Below are 18,924 nucleotides of genomic sequence, written 5' to 3'. Positions count from 1 at the left end.
AATAACTTATTTAAATGTTAAACGAGCTAATTTAGCTAATGAATATGTTTGTGAGCTCGTGAACTAAATAGTGTTAAACCAGCCCCGGTCCTAACAATCAGGAGGCCCGGGGCGAAACAATCAAAATAGACCCTTAATTTTTTTTCATAAAGTAAAAATTATTTATAATGACTTCTTTTAGTTTTTCTAGATGCAAAATCATCTATAATATTATTAATTTCAAGATTTTCTAAAATCTTTTTTTCAATAGATAAAATTGTTAATCCATGCAATCTCTTTGTAATATTATTGATCTCATGTATATTCTTAACAATTTTAATTTCGAGAAACTCCTTTCAGTTGATCTTACGGTAACAGACATAGTTAACAATATTTTCTAAGCAATTGCAACATTTGGATAACAATCTATATTTTTCATAAAATTAAAAATATCAATTGCTGACATTATCTCATTTGGTAAAGTTACTTGTAATATTTTTAATTCCGTAAACAAATCATCTAACTCAACATCTAATAAATTTTCATGCTTAAAAGTGGATGTTAATACAATATTTTCTCAACTCATTATTATCTAATGATTTTAATGTTTTAGAATCAAACAAAAAATCAAATATATTTTCAAATATTATCATTTCACCAAATGTTTTTATTACAATAATTGTAAAACTATAATTTAAATAAACTAAATAAAACTATAATTTAAATCAATTAAAATAATTATACTTGAATGAAAAAGATGAGTAGATCTGTAGATGACAGTCCGCAACCGTCGCAACTCGCAAACCTCTGCACCGTAAGCTCAAAACCTCCAGGAGCAACGTGTCAGAGGTGGTGGTGTAGCTGTGTAAAGAAGTGGCAAAGTCACAGCCTCGCTGTGATGCCGTCGCGATCTCATAGAGTCGCTAGTAGAAAAGAGAGCAAATAAAAATCGGACAATAGTTTACAAACCTAATTCTTAAAACAATTAATATATATATATATATATATATATAAAAGTTAAAAGTTGTGGGCCCTCCAAAAATTTTAGGTTGTGCGGCGGCGAAAGACAAATGCAACAGTGAAAATTTATAAAACTTAGTTTTTAAAATAATTAATATATATATATATATATATATATATATATATATATATATTATATAAATATTTAATATTTATGGGCCCTCCCAAAGTTGGGGCCCTGGGCAATCGCCCAGGATGGCCCTGCCTCTGGGCCGGGCCTGTGTTAAACTCGAGCTTGACTAATAATATTTTCGAACTCGAAAATAAACTCGAGCTCGGTCCATTAATTTAATTGAATGATTTTTTTTTTAATCTAGATCCAAATAGTTGACAATCGGCTTAACTCATTTATACCTATGCATACCCCCTTAAACACCTAATATATTTTTTTGTGAAAATATTTTTAGACTTAATATTAAATCATAACCTCTAAACTTAAAAAAGTTAAAATCCTAAATGTCTAAACCATAAACCTAAAAATAAAAAATAAAAATTGTTGCATGCGCACAGTACACTCGTATTTATATATACTATTTAAGCAATAATTTTTTTTAAAAAACCAAAAAAAACAAACAAAACTAAACAAGTTGTTGCACCATTGGAGGTGTAGGATGATATTTTTCTCTCTCTATCTATTTATTTCCTGCACATCCATCATGGACAATGTACTTAGTATTATTTTTTTTTTTAATTTAAAAAAATTTTTTCCATCAATTAAACCCTTCACGTTCTTTCTCAAATCGAATAATTAATGCAATGGTTATTTTCAAATCAGAATATCTTGATTCCATGGGAAATATGGAAAGCTGTAAAGGCTGAACAAAGGCTACCGGATTCACTGCTGCTGGATAATTGCAAAAGAAGGTCCTGTAATACTGCCCTTGTTGTTTGGAAATTAAAGAGGAAGAAGAAATCAAGCTAAGGACAGTACTATCTTAGTGCTGTTGCTGGGAAATGGGAGAAGCTTGCTGTTACGTTATTGGGTTGCTGGAGGCGAAGGAAGGGAATTAAGAGGGATGCCGTCGATTGAAAGAGGGCAGCAAAGATGGTGCTATGTAGAGAAGAAGCTGCTGTGAAGAGGAGAAGAAATATAGAGATTTGCTGTTGTTGCCGGAGAAGAGGGAGGAAGGAAATAGGGAGGTGGAAGAAGAAAGGGATGGGGTAGCTCGGCACGTGGAAAAAGAGAAAAAATTACTTTATTTTTTTTAAAAAAATTATGTTAAATTAATTGAATCAGTTTAATTTAATTTTTAACTTGGCGCTCAAGTTTTGTTTTTATAATTTATTTAATTTTAAAATTTTCAAACCAAAAGATCTATCTATTTTAGGGATATATTGATAATTTATTAATAGAAAATTTAATATTAAAATTAATTTATAAGAAATATAAAAGATTACTTAATTTTTTTTAAAAAAATGAAAGTTACTATTTACAAAATTGAAATCCAAATTTAAAAATCTATAATTTACATTTATATAGAATTCAGATTTCATAAATTTCGATTTTATAAAATTTAATATTATAGGAAAGCATTGAAAGGCGGTAAGGGTAAATGAAAATTTTCTATAAATAAAACGATTTAGCTCTCCCAAGTAACTTCATCGATGCGAAAATGGCAGCCGAGGAGGTGGGAGACATCGTATCGCTTCTCTCCACCGACGAGAGGAACTTCCTCATCCGGAATAATGGCGACAAGGTTTGCTTCCTTTCAGTACCCACTTTGACCTGTTGTAGTTTTGTTTATGAGGAACAAACCTAGCTATCTCTTTGTAATGATATTGATTATTCATCTCAAGTTTTGGCGATTGTAGAGTAAGATATAGGTTGAACACTATAGAATGTTGGGATCTTGTTCTTTGCATATCGATCACTCTAAGCTAAACCTTGCTTTTGGGGATTTTGGCTGGTTCAAGCTAAGAGATATTATGGTCGATCCGATTTTTAGCTATTTGACTAACATGAACTGAGGACTGGATTTTGGTTGAGGGTAAGTACTCTTACGGCATGAAACTTTGACCTATGTGGGCAATCCTTTTTGATCTTTGATGAGATATTTCAGTAGTTTGTGGGAATTGGATGAGAAGGGACTATACAATTAGAGGAGCACTTTGGTTACATTTCTTTCTTCTTTTTTTTTTTTGTACCTTCAATTATTTAGAAGTGGAGGTAGTTGAGCATTATTATTTCTTCATTGCACTCAGAATGAAGAAGGAATGTCCTTTCAATTCTCTTTTTATGTTGGCTGCACTTCATAGCCCAATGTCCTCTTGCATGTTAACATGAATGCGCTTATGAACAGTTTTGAAAATCACGCGACTAATCAATTCTTTACTTGTTTAGGTGGCTATTGGTAGTCTCAAAGGGAAAATTATTGCTTTGTACTTCACACGCTTTTCACTGTGCAATCTCTTCACTCTTAGGCTGATTGAAGTGTATAATGAGCTCTCCTCCCAGGACAGTAACTTTGAAATTATTTTTGTGTCTAAAGATTCTTATGAGGAATTCTTTGATGAGTGCTTCTCAAAAATGCCATGGTTAGCAATCCCATTTTCTGACAGTTGGACGAGGACAAAACTTGAAAATATTTTCCTGGTCATGGCCTTTGATCCCGAACTTATCATCCTTGAAGCCAATGGGAAGGTTCTTAATAGAGAAGGTGTTCAAGCTGTAAGAGAATATGGTACCGAGGGTATTCCATTTACTATCGAAAAGATGAGTAAACTGATAGAGGAAACAGAGAATGCTAAGAAGGATCAAACTCTTCAAAGTGTCTTAGTTTCACCTTCCCGTGACTACTTGATTGCAAACGATAGATCTAAGGTGATGCAAATGTTCCAGTATTTTTTTTGAGATGTTGACTAACACAGTAAATGCCTCGACATATACTAAATGCTTAATCAATTATGTCTATTATATGCTGATTTTGATGTAGGTTTCTGTTTCAAATCTCGAAGGAAAAATAGTGGCTTTGTACTTCTCATGCAAGGATTGTTGTGCTGAGTACACTCTAGTACTTACAAAAATCTATAGGAAGCTCAAAGAAATTGGAGAGAGCTTTGAGGTTGTGCTAGTGCCCTTGCATGACGAGGAATCCTGTTATGATAAAGCCGTAGAAAGCATGCCCTGGTTTGCATTTCCTTTCAATGACAAAAGATGTGATAAGCTTTCTTGCTATTTTGGTCTCCAGTTATATATATGTTCCACTGTCATCTTGATTGGATCAGATGGGAAAACTATTGATGTTGATTTAATTGAACTTATTAAAGAGTATGGATTTGATGCATGGGAAGCTTTCCCGTTTTCTCAGGAGAAGATGCATGAGTTTTCAGAGAAAGAAAAGGCCAAACTTGAGTCGCAGACACTCGAGTCACTTCTTGTTTCGGGTGATCTGGACTATGTCATTGGAAAAAAAGGATTGAAGGTAAAGAATTTTTTTTTTCTTAACATGTAAGCAGCAACCAATTTTCCTAACTGAACTTTCCTTTTTTTCGCTGGAGTAGATTTTTTCTTATAATCTTGAGCTCGTGTGGTAATATTCTTCCGTTAGGTTCCAGTAAAAGAGCTTGTTGGAAAGACCATCCTCCTGCAATTCACATATAGTTGGTGTGGTGCCGATGTCAATGAACTGATCGAAGAGTATCACAAGATCAAGAATGTGGATACTGATTTTGAGGTTATCTTCGTCCCCGGCAAATATGATGACGATGAGAATTTATTTAATGAATTCTTCTCAGACGTACCATGGTTGGCGCTACCTTTTGATTATGAGAGGAGTGAATTTTTGAATCGTAGATTCGAAATCCATGGCATACCTTCCCTGCTGGTTGCTATAGGTCCTACAGGACGAACAATTACCAATGAAGTCTGGAAATTGTTGATGATACATGGAGCTGATGCTTACCCATTCACTGAGGAGAAACTCAAAGAGTTGGAGCATCGAAATAAGGAAATGCCAAAGAGGTGGCCTAAGAAGATAAGAAGGCATGACCTCCATAACCCCCAGGATCCTGGCGACCATTATCTCTTCCTTATCCGTTGTTGCTCGACTTATTGCTGTGATCGTTGTGGAGAGCGCGGAGATAGTTGGTCCTACTGTTGCATAGAATGCGATTTTGATCTGCACCCGAAATGTGCACTATGGTGTTTGTGAAGTGAGGAAGAATATGTGTGTGCTGTGAAGAAAACCATAACCTTATTTGCCTTGTTCATGTTGTAATAAGTTGGCTAGCTTTGAACCCATTAAACCTTTGATTTTAGACTATTTCCTCAAAGTTTATCTACTGTGTGGATGGATGATGAAAATACAATTTGTGTGATCCATCCTTTGGTTTGTAAAGTGCGGACTAGAGGATCTGACTACGAAAATATATGTTGCTATTTGGAAATGTCCCCGAAAAGACATGTTGCGACTTGGAAACATCCCTTTTGGGAACACCCCCAAAATGATATGTTGAGATTTGGGAACATTCCTGAAAGACATGTTGCAACTTGAGAACACCCCTATCGAAAACATCCTCCGCGGTCAACCGCTTAGGAGAAGAAGCCGCGGTGACCTAGCCACTCGGATATTTTCCCGCTTGGGTAAATAGCCACTCGGATTCATATCTATCTTCCATGGGAAATGTGGAAAACTAGAAAGGGCTACGGGATTCACTTCTAGCTATCTTCCTTGTTGCTTGGAAAAGACGAAAAAGAAATTAAGGACGTTATCTCGGTGCTGCTGCTGGAAACTGGGAGAAAGGAGGTGGCGAAAAACAATTAAATGTAATATTTTACCTATTTAATTTACTTTTGTTATTGAAATTTTTTTGTAAAAGAAAATATTTAACATGTGGTTGTGTTTATTGAAAAATGAGTGGAAACTCTATCTAAATAATTTAATAAAAAAAAATAAGAACCTGATAATTAGAGGCAAATGAGGTCATTGCAATGACGCATTGATAGTTGTTTTTTCACGAGTAATTTAATTTAATTTTAGGGATGTATTGATAAATCCGATAATACCTATATGCCAATTTAATTAATGAATTTGCATTTATTAATAATAAATTTAAAATGATTTTCTACGAATTATATAAAAGTGTACATAATTTTAAAAAATATTAAAATATTTTTACTTTCCATGAAATATAAATTTTTTATAATAATTTTTTACAAAATTATATGAATCTAAATTTAGATTTCTATTAATTCGAACAATTAAGTTTTGGATTCGTGGAAATATTTTTATAAAAAAGTTAAATTCTTAATACTCTATTTTAAAATTTAATGTAAAAAAATTCACAAAAATAAGATTATAGGTTTTATGAAAATTTAATAAAATGAAAGTTCATATTACAAAATTGAAATCCAAATTTTAAGAATCTATATTTTACATTTATATAGAAGACAAATTTCATAAAACTAAAATTATTTTTTTCTTTTTAAATTATAAAATTTGATTTTATAAAATTTAATCGTATAGGAAAAGATCGAAAGACATAGGGATATCGTGTTGGTTGAATTTTTTATTTTAATTTTAAGTTTTAAAGATTTCTTTCTTAACTCACCTGCCAATTCAAGTCCGTCTCAGACCAATCCATATAGATTTCCGGCCAAATGGATTGGTTCACTTAAGCTTGTCTTTGATAAAATTTTAATTAAATATATTTAAATTATTTGACGACAGATAAACTCAACTCAAGTTGATGATTCTAATTACTTTTAAGAGCAATATGAATACGGACCCACCACTTGGACCTGCCTTTCATAAAATTTAAATTAAATCTGTTTAAATTATTTATCGAGACGGATCAATCCGACAAATCTAACCTAAATAGATGACTCTAACTATTTTTAAGAGCAATATGGTACTGTTATTTAAAATCAATGTCAGACTTTATGTCAATTGGTTCGGACTCCGTAACTTAATTTAACATGCTTATAATTATAATTAGTTATGTATTATAACTACCTTGTATACACTCTTTGTTTTTTCCCTATCCCGTTCCTATGGAAATCTTAGTCCAAATGCTTCAATATTAGATCTAGATGTTCTCTGTAGTTTCTTCTCTAATATTAAATTGGAATAGTCTCGTTATTAGAAAAAATCTATTTACGTATTTTCAAAAGAAAATAAAAGACTATTTTATTTCTTATATAATTTATACTAGCGATTTTGCACATGTGTTACGTGAGCTAAGTCCTTATACCAAGTGGGGGAATACAGGGAGAGATATAAGGAAAGAAGAATTAGCATTAACAAATAGTTTTAATTTTTTAGGATTATCCCTACTTTTATTTTTTTTAATGAAGCAAGATTCTAATATTTTTATAATTTTATACACTTCTTGGGATATTTACAAAAAATTGAGATGGGACAACTGTCCCACCAAAACTATACGTGTCTCCGCCCTTTTGTGTGTGTAATATAATACAGTGACGGATCTAGGAATTCAAGCATGGAGGGACAATTTTTACGTGCAACAAGAGGCGGTATCCTCTATCTCTACCGGTGGAATCCCATAATACTAGGGGTTCTATCGCCGGTAGGGGGGCGACTGCCAATGCCGCCTCCCCTGTTGGATACGCCCCTAATATAATACATAAATGCGTGCGGGTAACATACTCTCTTTTATAAAAAAATAATTTAATTCTTTATATCAGATATTAAACTAATAAGAATAAATATTACACTTAATCTTAGCCAAAAAAATTATCCATAAATTGGATACGAGTGTGCTCATGCAATAGTACAATGATAAGGTGACACTCAATAATTTGTGCAAAAGAATCCCAGCAATAACATACTTTCTCTTATAAAAATTAATTTAATATAATACTTGATCTTAGCTAAAAAGCTGAGAAAAATATGTTTTCTAATATCACCGATCCAAGGTATTTATAGAACATTCTCTGCTCGCAGTGTTGTCAATTCTAAGATGTGGGACTAAAGAGAACTCTAGATTTCTAATTAATTAACGAGAAAAGTTATCAATAATACGCTACAGCTAAGTCTCGAAGTCTAGATCACTGATTGATGTGCTTGTGGAAATTACTAATAAACCTTAGAAATATTTCGGTATGAATAACAAAAGGACATTAACGTACTTTCATTTTAGACTTCACCAAAATTAGTTATTAAAGGGAAAGATTAAATAATAAGATATATGTATATATATAAATATGAATTTCTATTAGTGTTTCCTTGTAAACAATCCTCTTTTTTAAGATTAATATATTTTGGAGTCCTTCTTGAATAAATACAATTTTATGTAAAAATAGAACATCTTGGAGTGTACCGAATTTTTTGTCAGAAGACTTATAGATTTTCAAGGATCCTTTCATATATTATATTTGATATTAAGAAAAATTGATTTTGGGTTCAAGAGGGACTCATTTTTTGATGAAGAAATGGAAACACCACCTTGTTAATTTTTGGCAATATTATTTTCATTTTTGGTCTCAACCATATAGGATTGGTATAAAAAAGTTATCAAACTATTCTTTTTATTTTCTGGGTTATTTTTCAAGTGTACAAATGAATTCTTGGATGGTAAGGAATCAAATGCTAGAGAATTCATTTCTAATGGATACTCTTACTAAGAAATTCGATACTATAATTCTGATTATTCCTCTTATTCGATTATTGTCTAAAGCTCAATTTTGTATGGGTATCCTATTAGTAAACCAATTTGGACTGATTTAGCAGATTATGATATTATTAATAGATTTGGTTGGATATGTAGAAAGCTTTCTTACTATCACAGTGGATCCTAAAAAAAAATAGAGTTTGTGTGAAATGAAGTATATACTTTGGCTTTTATGTGCCAAAACTTTGGCCCGTAAACATAAAAGTTCAGCACATAGTTTTTTTTTGCAAAGATTAAGTTCGGGATTATTAGAAGAATTCTTTACGGAAGAACATGTTATTTTTTTAATCTTTGCTAAAATAATTTATTTTTATTTATATAGATCATATAGATAACATATTTGGTATTTGGATATTATCCGAATCAATGACCTGGTAAATTATTTATTAGTCATGATATAATACAATACAATATAAATATATATAAGATTCATAGAAGATGTACAAATGATCTATATTTATACTATAGATCAAGAGAAAAAATATTCAGAGAATTATCATTCTGAAATGCTTGTGTAGACTGTATTGCTTGAATCAACTAAGTAGTTAAAATTCTTATTTGCACTTTATTTTCTTCTCGGGATGTTTTTTAATTTTTATGTATACATAGGGAAAGTCGTGTGTAATGAAAAATGCAAGCACGTTTTGGGGAGAGATTTGTTATCTATCATACCAAAAGAAAAAATATCTACTCCATCCGACTAGTTCTGAGTTCGAGTCCCGGGCAACCCATAAAAAATCTCCTAATTGTTCCAAAACAACTAGAAAGAGATTCTTTAACTGGAAAGAATTTTTCACAACTCAATCATGTATTATGGAAACATAAAAAATTTGATCTTTTCTAACTCTGTCGGTAACTCACTGGATGCTCGAGAAACAAAGAGAAGATATATATGAATGAGATATCCCGCAACAAGAAAAATAAGAAGGATTGAATAGAGAAACTCTGAGTATTTGTTAGTGCTACTAGCCATTAGTATAGACCGATGAGATATGAGGGAAGGCTTCCTCTAATACGCCAAATTTTAACCTTATGCGATAATACCCTATACTTTAATTATCTTACCGTCCTGAAGGGACTCTAATGCTGAGATACAGCAACATACGGATTGTGAAATACAACCACTGTTTATTTATGCAAATAATATATTAATAAACTAAATTTCATCAAAATATAATCCTATTACATAAATAAAATCGTAAATGATTACACTTAAAAATTTTAAGTACTTGCAAAAAAATATTATAGTAGCATAGTACATGTGATAAAAACAGGTAATTCGTTCCTCTCAACGTCCCAACTAATTTATTCCTATAGAAAATATAAATCATAAAGGACTATTAACTGTTAGTACAAGTGATCAAGATATAAAAACAATATGTTCAAATACATCAAATTTTGACTTAAAAATTTCATCTCATGTGATGATATCTCATGGGTTAAGTATCACACGGTCCAAGGAGACTACAGTAGCATCATACATGACAGTGTGATATACGGTAGGCGGCTGCTAGTATAAAATGATCAAAATTTGACAGAGAGCCTCCACTAAACTAATTATCAAAGTGACAAATGTAAAAATTTAAAAAAAAAAAGAATGTAATGAAAATGAACTAGCTATTTAGGCTCTAGGTAGAATTGTTTTTTTCTATGGGTTCGGCCTTTGAGACCAACAAACTTTTAAACTTGGGATGGAAAATGATGATTTTAATTTTTTTTTAACGAATTAAAAGATTAATTTTTAAAAAATATATTTTTATATAAAATTTAATTTTCTTACTATTTGAGATTTAAAATTATTAATTAAATGGTCATATTCTAAGTTTTGATAACCTAATTAACTAGAGAAGTATAGGATTTACGGTATATTATTATTAGATATAATAATATATCTTAAAGAGATAATAAGTGTATAATTCACTTAGCTGAAAATAAATGTATTCAGAATTATTTTTTTAAAAAAGATAGAAATATATATAATTACTTAAATAAAAGATGAAGAAAACAATCCCTATGAAAAGAAATAAAATTAAAGAAATAAAAATTATGTAATAGGACAACAATAGAAAAAATTATGCTCTCATGATCAACTCATCATTATCCACGAAGTAGAAAAAATAAATAAATAAAAAGCACATATATAAAATAACAAAACTCAATATAATCATTAGAAAATAAATATTACAACGAGAGTAAACAAGTCATTATCATTTATCAAGAACTAAATGAGTTAGGCATAAAGTAAAAGAAAAAATAAATTATATTTTTCATCACCTAACCTAGAATAGTTGTAAATGATAGAATGAAGATAAAGGGGAAACCGAACAATTTATGATTATAAATACATCTAAATAAAAGCTAAATTTAATGTCTATCAAGGAAGCGAAATGGTTGAGGTATCTAACTCGTTATTGCTAAAAAATAATAAAATCCTCCATTTCAATCAGATGCAATACGGACGAATGCATCAACATTTGAATTTAATCAAGTAAGGAGTATAGTAGTGCCAACAGGATCAACATGATAGTGTTAGGTGTGTTTTCACTTTCCCAATCTTAACGAGCAAGAGTAGCACAGAGAAGGAGAGTTGAAAAAGGGGAAGAGGTGGAACTAAAAAACTAGCATTTATATTTTGTATTGTATGGATAAGATAAAAATTTTCTAATTCATGTTCTTATTGATCAAAGGAGAAAGTGTGATGATCCTGTCCGCATATGGAAGAGATGGAAGTTGGGGATGTTGCTATCTTGCTGACCACTAGTGGACTCTGCTCGGACCTGTAACCACAGACCACATTAGTGCCGAGCCAGGGAAGGGGTTCCCGGCGTTGGCCCTCCGACGCTCAAGTCAGTCACCTGCGATGAGGATGAAAGCAGAGCAACAAGAAGTGAACAGTAGCAACAATTATTGCGCATACCTTCGCTGAAACTTGGACGTCCTTTATATAGAGCTACTGTAGCGCGCGTACATGCTTCCCAAGGTATGCACGCTTCTCAAAGCTTTCCTTGAAAAAACTTGTCGGTAAAGTATCCCTGATACAGTACCTTAACGAGCCAAGCATATCTCTGAAGTGACAGTGGAAGTTTCCGTTATACGATCCTCTGTCTGACCACGCCTCTTGTCAGCGACACTAGCTCCAAAAGGATATCGAAAGATGGTGCTATGTCTATTGTTGGGCCGAGCGGGATAGCCGCTCGACTCGGGATTCTATTGTCCGCTCAGCTAATGAGTCGGCTACCTGGCCGAGGAGGATAGCCGCTCGGCCGTTACTCCACTGTCCATCTGGCTGATGGGTACACCTATCCTTGGTGACTTCTCCCTTATTGAGCATCGTGTGCTCGGCGTGCTGCCGAGTCAAAGGTGATGTCGAATCGTGCCTTTCTCCTCCGAGTCGGGAGACCCACTCGCCCGATCTGCCGATGATATCGGAACGTTGACCGTCTTAACTTTGACCTCCGCCATGACAACGGTCCTCCACAGGGTGGGCCCCTCCTTATCAACGCATCACGTGACTAATGAAAGAAAAATGTAATGAGAAGGCTAGGATTGAGAGATATTAAATATGAATAAATTAGATCTTATAAAATAATATGCATAATTAAAAATAAATCTAAAATGTTAAAAAAGATCCTCTTTATGACTCTCTCTTTCTTTGATGTAATCAAAATCCGAAACTGAAACTTTGATCGTAAAATGAGATCATACAGATTTTTAATCACATGACCCTATTATTTTCCATTATCTTTATATATATATATATATATATATATATATATATATATATATATATATATATATAATAATAATAATAATAATAATAATAATAATAATTACCCTAATTTTTAAAGAATAAGATCGTGTAAATTTTTGATCACGTCGGCCCTATTTTTTTTTCTTTTCGCTTAAAAAATATAAAAATATATTTAATATATTAAAAATAATGAGCCCCAATAAAAATTAGGGCCCTAGGCCTATGCATAAAGTCGACCCTGATCATAAGTCTCTCTTTTCTTTGCATGTAAGAATTGTGCGTTAATAGTTTAAATAGAAGAATCTAGGAAATATTTATGTCTACACTGTTGGGACCAATATGCCCGCTAGAGGGGGGTGAATAGCGGTTCTCATAAGTCTCTCTTTTCTTTGCATGTAAGAATTGTGCACTAATAATTTAAATAGAAGAATATAATCTAGGAAATATTTATGTCTACACTGTTGGGACCAATATGCCCGCTAGAGGGGGTGAATAGCGGTTCGTCGCGCTTGCGTCGGTTTGCTTCGTCTCGATGATATGCAGCGGAATACAAAGACAAAAATACTCACAACGCTAACAACTAGGGTTTACTTGGTATCCACCTCAAGATGAGATGACTAATCCAAGGATCCACACACGACACGCTATCTCCACTATGAAAACCTCCTTCTCGATCGCAGCCGAAGGCGGAGAAGCCTTGTGTTGGTTGCTACTCGGAAAACCTAGAGGTTCCACTGTACAAAAATTTTGTACAAAGGTCTGAACCTTTTCCTAGCTACCATGTGTTCTTTTAAATTAAATTTTGGATCGCCTGCGGAACTTAACAACGTTTGATCCAAAACTTAATCTATTTGTTCTTTTAGGTTTTGACTTGGATCTCCTGCGGAACTTTACACGTTTGATCCAAATCACCTAAGTTATTAATTCCATTAAATATTAATTTCCATAATTGGTTCCCAGTACTGACGTGGCGAGGCACATGACCTTCTTGGATATGGGAACAACCACCACCGACTAGACAAAACCTTTTAAGGAAAGCTAATATTTAATTTCCTAAAATAACTTTAGGTTAACCGAAAAGAACAATCAAATCACAAGAAAAAAAAAACAAAAGAACACAACATCGAAAAACATATTCGAAATACTAGAATCGTAAGCCTCTTGTATTTGGTATTATTTCCAAAAATAACTAGTATGATGCGGAAAGAAAAATTACTAGTTATACCTTTTAGAAAGACCTCTTGATCTTCTACCGTATTCTTCTTCTAACCTCGGACGTTGTGTGAGCAACGATCTTCCGAGATGAGAACCACCAAGCACCTTCTTCTTCCTTACAAGTTTCGGCCATCAAAACTTCTCCTAGGATGAAGAGGTTCGGCCACCACCACCATGCTCCAAGGGATGCTAGAAAAGAGGCTTCTTTTCTCTCCTTCTTCTCCTTCTTAGATCCGGCTACCAAAGCTATCTCCACCATGAGAAGGTTTCGGCCACACAAAGGAGAGGAGAGGAAAGAAAGGGCCGGCCACACCCAAGGAGAAAAGAGAGGAAAAATAGAATAGAGTTATTTTCCATGAAGCCTCCTCTACCCCCTCTTTTATAATCCTTGGTCTTGGCAAATAAGGAAAATTTAATAAAAACTTCCTTAATTCTTTTGCCATTGAAAAAGAAAATTTATTTAATTAAAAATAATTTTCTATCAATTCATATGGCCGGCCATATTAAAGCTACAAACAAGGAGAGTTTTAATTAATTAAAACTTCCTAATTTGTCTCTAGAAATTTATAAAAAATTTCTCCAATAATTTTCATCCCTTCATGATTGGTTAATAAAAAGGAAATTTTATAAATTAAAATCTTTCTTTTAAACATGTGGATAAAAAGAAAGTTATCTCTAAAAATTAAAATCTCTTTTAATCTACAAATAAGGAAAGATATCAAATCTTTTCTTAATCTCTTGTAGAAACTTATAAAAGAGAATATTTAATTTTTAAACTCTCTTTTAAATCATGAACATGGTTAAAAAGGAAAGTTTTCTTAAAATTTAAAATCCACCTTTTAATCAACAAATAAGGAAAGATTTCAAATTTTAAACTCTCTTTTAAACATGTAGATGATTTACAAATAAGGAAAGTTTTTACCAAAAATTAAAATCATCCTTTTAATCTACAAATAAGGAAAGAGATTAATCTCTTCTCTTAATCTTTTGTAGAAAGCTATAAAAGGAAATTTTTAATTTTTAAACTCTCTTTTAAAACCATGATATCCACATAAGAAATAATTTTAATAAAAATCCTTTTTAATATTCTAGTGGTCGGCCACCTAAGCTTGGGACCCAAGCTTTGGCCGACCACCAACTTGGCTCATCCACTTGGTCTTGGCCGGCCCTAGCTTGGGTTCCAAGCTAGCTTGGCCCCATTGGATGGGTAAGAAGGTGGGTATGTGGTGGGTATAAATCTCTATATACAAGAGGCTACGATAGGGACCGAGAGAAGGAATTGGTTTTGGTCTCCCGATGAAATTAAGCATCCCGTGTTCGCCCCGAACACATAACTTAATTTCATCAATAATAATTCATTCCACTAAAGAACTATTATTGAACTACCGCACCAATCGCAAATTACATTTTGGGGTCCTTCTTATTATGAGTGTGTTAGTCACCCCTGTGTTTAAGATATCGAATGTCCACTAATTAAATAAGTTACTGACAACTCACTTAATTAATATCTAGCTCCAAGAGTAGTACCACTCAACTTCATCGTCATGTCGGACTAAGTCCACCTGCAGGGTTTAACATGACAATCTTTATGAGCTCATCTTGGGGACATTATCAACCTAGATTACTAGGACACAGTTTCCTTCTATAATCAACAACACACACTATAAGTGATATCATTTCCCAACTTATCGGGCTTATTGATTCATCGAACTAAATCTCACCCATTGATAAATTAAAGAAATAAATATCAAATATATGTGCTTGTTATTATATTAGGATTAAGAGCACACACTTCCATAATAACTGAGGTCTTTATTCCTTCATTAAGTCAGTATAAAAGGAACGACCTCAAATGGTCCTACTCAATACACTCTAAGTGTACTAGTGTAATTATATAGTTAAGATAAACTAATACCTAATTACACTACGACCTTCCAATGGTTTGTTCCTTTCCATCTTGGTCGTGAGCTACTGTTTATAATTTATAAGGAACCGATAACATGATCTTCTGTGTGTGACACCACACACCATGTTATCTACAATATAAATTAATTGAACAACTACATTTATCATAAATGTAGACATTTGACCAATGTGATTCTTATTTCTAGATAAATATTTATACCAAAAGCTAGGCTTTTAGTATACACTCTAACACCTTGTACAAACTCACACACACAACAATAAAACTCACACAAGAAGAAAATACAAAGATACAAGTGAAACACACACTCCTTGCTTACTTGTTGCTTGTTGTTGTCTCTTGAACCTTGAGAGAACACTCCCAAGAGCCTTCAAGAACTGGTGGTGAAGATCGGAGAAGCTCGCTGTGAATCGCAGGAAACAAATCGCAAAGATCTACGGAGAAAACGCTTCGCCAAGGCTTTAAACAATGCTCCCAATCGATTCAATTCATCCCCAATTGATTGCCACGTCAGCACCGCTCCATCCCAGCTGTCCATCGCTCGTTTCCTGCACAACGGTCACTTCCCAATCGATCAACCGATCGATTGGGACTGCCTAAATCAATTGCCCGATCGATTCAGAGCCTTTCTATGCTCTCGCGTCCGCGCGAGAGCTTCTGCTGCCCAATCGATCGACCGATCGATTGGCAGCTCCCAATCGATCGCTCGATCGATTGTGAAAGCCTCTGTGCTCACGATTTCACCTCCCAATCGATCGATCGATTGATTGGGCCTTCCCACAATCGCAGCACACTCCAATCGATTGACTGATCAATTGGACCGTGGTTTAATCGATCTCTTGATCGATTGAATAGCCTGGACTTGACTCAAACTCAAGTCTAAAGTCTCCAACCCAACTCCTAGTCAACGGTGACCTGTTGGGTCTCCATGCCTAGCATTTGGCCACATCCGACCAACCTCGAACTATCCTTCTAGCCTCCTCCATTAGCCTTGCGTCCCTCGGATATCTCCCATCCTTCACGCCTTGCCTTCAGGAGCTTCCTTCGGCCTCATCCTAGTTGTTGGATTATACCACCATACTCGACTAACCTCAAACTAGCCTTCTAGCCTCCTCCATCAACCTTGCGTCCCTCAGATATCTCCCCATCCTTCACGCCTTGCCTTCAAGAGTTTCCTTCGGGCTCATCCTAGTTATCGAGTTCTCCTTGCCAAGTCACACTAGAACTTACCTTGCCAAGACCACATACTTGGACTTACAACCTGTGCCAAGATCACACTTGGACTTCCCAATTACCTGGCTCCTCACCAGGACTTTCTCCCTTGCCAAGATCACACTTGGACTTTCCAAATGCCTGGCTTCTCACCAGGACTTTCTCCCTTGCTAAGATCATACTTGGACTTTCTAATTGCCTGACTCCTCACCAGGACTTTCTCCCTTGCCAAGATCACACTTAGACTTTCCAATACTGCCTAAACTCTAGTTAGGACTTCACCACTGCCTAACCTCCAGTTAGGACTTCCAGACACCTAACCTCTAGTTAGGACTTACATACACCTAACCTCCAGTTAGGACTTACCCAGTCAAGTCTCTTGTCATCCCTGACCTACTTGACTTGTTTTCTCATCAACCTGGTCAATCCTTTGACCATCTCCATAATTAGACGATTGCCCTAGCAATCTCCATATATTGTCAAACATCAAAACTCAAATCCCGACTCAAGCTTGACTCAACTCAAGCTTAGTCAAACTGGTCAAACTTGACCAAGGGAAATTGCCCCAACAATCTCCCCCTTTTTAATATTTGACAATACCTCTAAGTTAATACCTCTAAGTTAGGCTAAATCCCATAGCTTTAACCTCTTCCTTTGTTAGAGTGTATACTAAAAGTCTAGCTTTTTGTATAAACATTTAATAATCACATTGGTCAAATATCTACATTTATATGCTAAGTGTAGTTGTTCAATTAATTTATAATGTAGATAACATGGTGTGTGGTGTCACACACAGAAGATCATGTTATCAGTTCTTTATAAATTATAAACATTTGCTCACGACTAAGATGGAAAGGAACAAACCGTTGGAATAGTCGTAGTGTAATTAGGTATTAGTTTATTTTGACTAATAAATTACACTAGTACACTCTAAGTGTATTGAGTAGAACCATTTAAGGTAAGTTCTTTTTATACTGACTTAATAAAAGAACAAGACCTTAGTTATTATGGAAGTGTGTGCTCTTAATCCTAATATAATAACAAGCACATATATTTAATATTTATTTCTTTGACTTATCAAAGGGTGAGATTTAGCTCGATAAATCAATAGACCCGATAAGTTGAGAAATGATATTACTGTTGGTTGCTACTTGAAAAACCTAGAGGTTCTACTGTACAAAAATTTTGTACAAAGGTCTGAACCTTTTCCTAGCTACCATGTGTTCTTTTAAATTAAATTTTGGATTGCCTGCGGAACTTAACACGTTTGATCCAAAACTTAATTTATTTATTCTTTTAGGTTTATACTTGGATCTCCTGCGGAACTTAACACGTTCGATCCAAATCACCTAAGTTATTAATTCCATTAAATATTAATTTCCATAATTGGTCCCCAGTACTGACGTGGCGAGGCACATGACCTTCTTGGATATGGGAGCAACCACCACCGACTAGACAAAACCTTTTAAGGAAAGCTAATATTTAATTTCCTAAAATAACTTTAGGTTAACCGAAAAGAACAATCAAATCACAAGGAAAAAAAAATTAAAAGAACACAACATCGAAAAACATATTCGAAATACTAGAATCGTAAGCCTCTTGTATTTGGTATTTATTTTCAAAAATAACTAGTATGATGCGGAAAGGAAAAATTACTAGTTATACCTTTTAGAAAGACCTCTTGATCTTCTATCGTATTCCTCTTTTAACCTCGGACGTTGTGTGGGCAACGATCTTCCGAGATGAGAAATCACCAACAAACCTTCTTCTCCTCCTTGCTAGATTCGGCCAAAACAAGAGCTTCACCAAGGATGAAGAAAACCACCAACCAAGCTCCAAGGGATGCAAGCTTTCTCTCCTTCTTCTTCTTCTTCTCCAAGTAGTATCCGGCCACCACAAGAGCTTCAAGGGAGATGAAGAATTCGGCCACCAGAAAGAGGAAGAGAGAAAGAGAGGATGACCGGCCACAACACCAAGGAAAAGAGGGAGAGAACAATATAAGTTGTAACCCATGAAGGCACCTCTACCCCTTCTTTTATATTCCTTGGCTTTGGCAAATAAAGAAATTTATTTATAATAAAATTTCCTTAACTTTCCTTGACAACAATTAATTAAGAAAAATTAAACAAAATTTCTTAATCAATTAATCATGGTCGGCCACCTCAAATAGACAAATTAGGAGAGTTTCAAT

The 18,924-nt window shown here is 34.0% G+C and overlaps 1 protein-coding gene and 2 pseudogenes across 1 annotated transcript; 1 reads left to right on the top strand and 2 right to left on the bottom strand.

Moving 5' to 3' along the window:
- Positions 1-2,600: 2,600 nt before the first annotated feature.
- On the top strand, positions 2,601-5,260 carry LOC122016545 (probable nucleoredoxin 1-2). The gene is made up of 4 exons (XM_042573882.1): positions 2,601-2,696; positions 3,341-3,820; positions 3,933-4,421; positions 4,548-5,260. The coding sequence occupies exons 1-4, from the start codon at positions 2,613-2,615 to the stop codon at positions 5,148-5,150; spliced, it is 1,656 nt and encodes a 551-aa protein (XP_042429816.1). The 5' UTR covers positions 2,601-2,612; the 3' UTR covers positions 5,151-5,260.
- A 2,266-nt stretch (positions 5,261-7,526) lies between these two features.
- LOC122018190 lies at positions 7,527-7,698 on the bottom strand (annotated as a pseudogene).
- A 7-nt stretch (positions 7,699-7,705) lies between these two features.
- LOC122018195 lies at positions 7,706-7,852 on the bottom strand (annotated as a pseudogene).
- Between the last annotated feature and the right edge of the window lie 11,072 nt (positions 7,853-18,924).

Source organism: Zingiber officinale, chromosome 8B (genome assembly GCF_018446385.1).
Source record: "Zingiber officinale cultivar Zhangliang chromosome 8B, Zo_v1.1, whole genome shotgun sequence".
Taxonomy (NCBI): domain Eukaryota; kingdom Viridiplantae; phylum Streptophyta; class Magnoliopsida; order Zingiberales; family Zingiberaceae; genus Zingiber; species Zingiber officinale.
This window is presented reverse-complemented; position numbering and strand designations above follow the sequence as displayed.

Bases quoted from the DNA above. Each gene is read 5' to 3' on its own strand.
- LOC122016545 (XM_042573882.1), top strand. From the start codon at position 2,613: ATGGCAGCCGAGGAGGTGGGAGACATCGTATCGCTTCTCTCCACCGAC. The intron at 2,697-3,340 runs GTTTGCTTCCTT...TTACTTGTTTAG, and splicing joins TCCGGAATAATGGCGACAAG to GTGGCTATTGGTAGTCTCAA. The intron at 3,821-3,932 runs GTGATGCAAATG...ATTTTGATGTAG, and splicing joins TTGCAAACGATAGATCTAAG to GTTTCTGTTTCAAATCTCGA.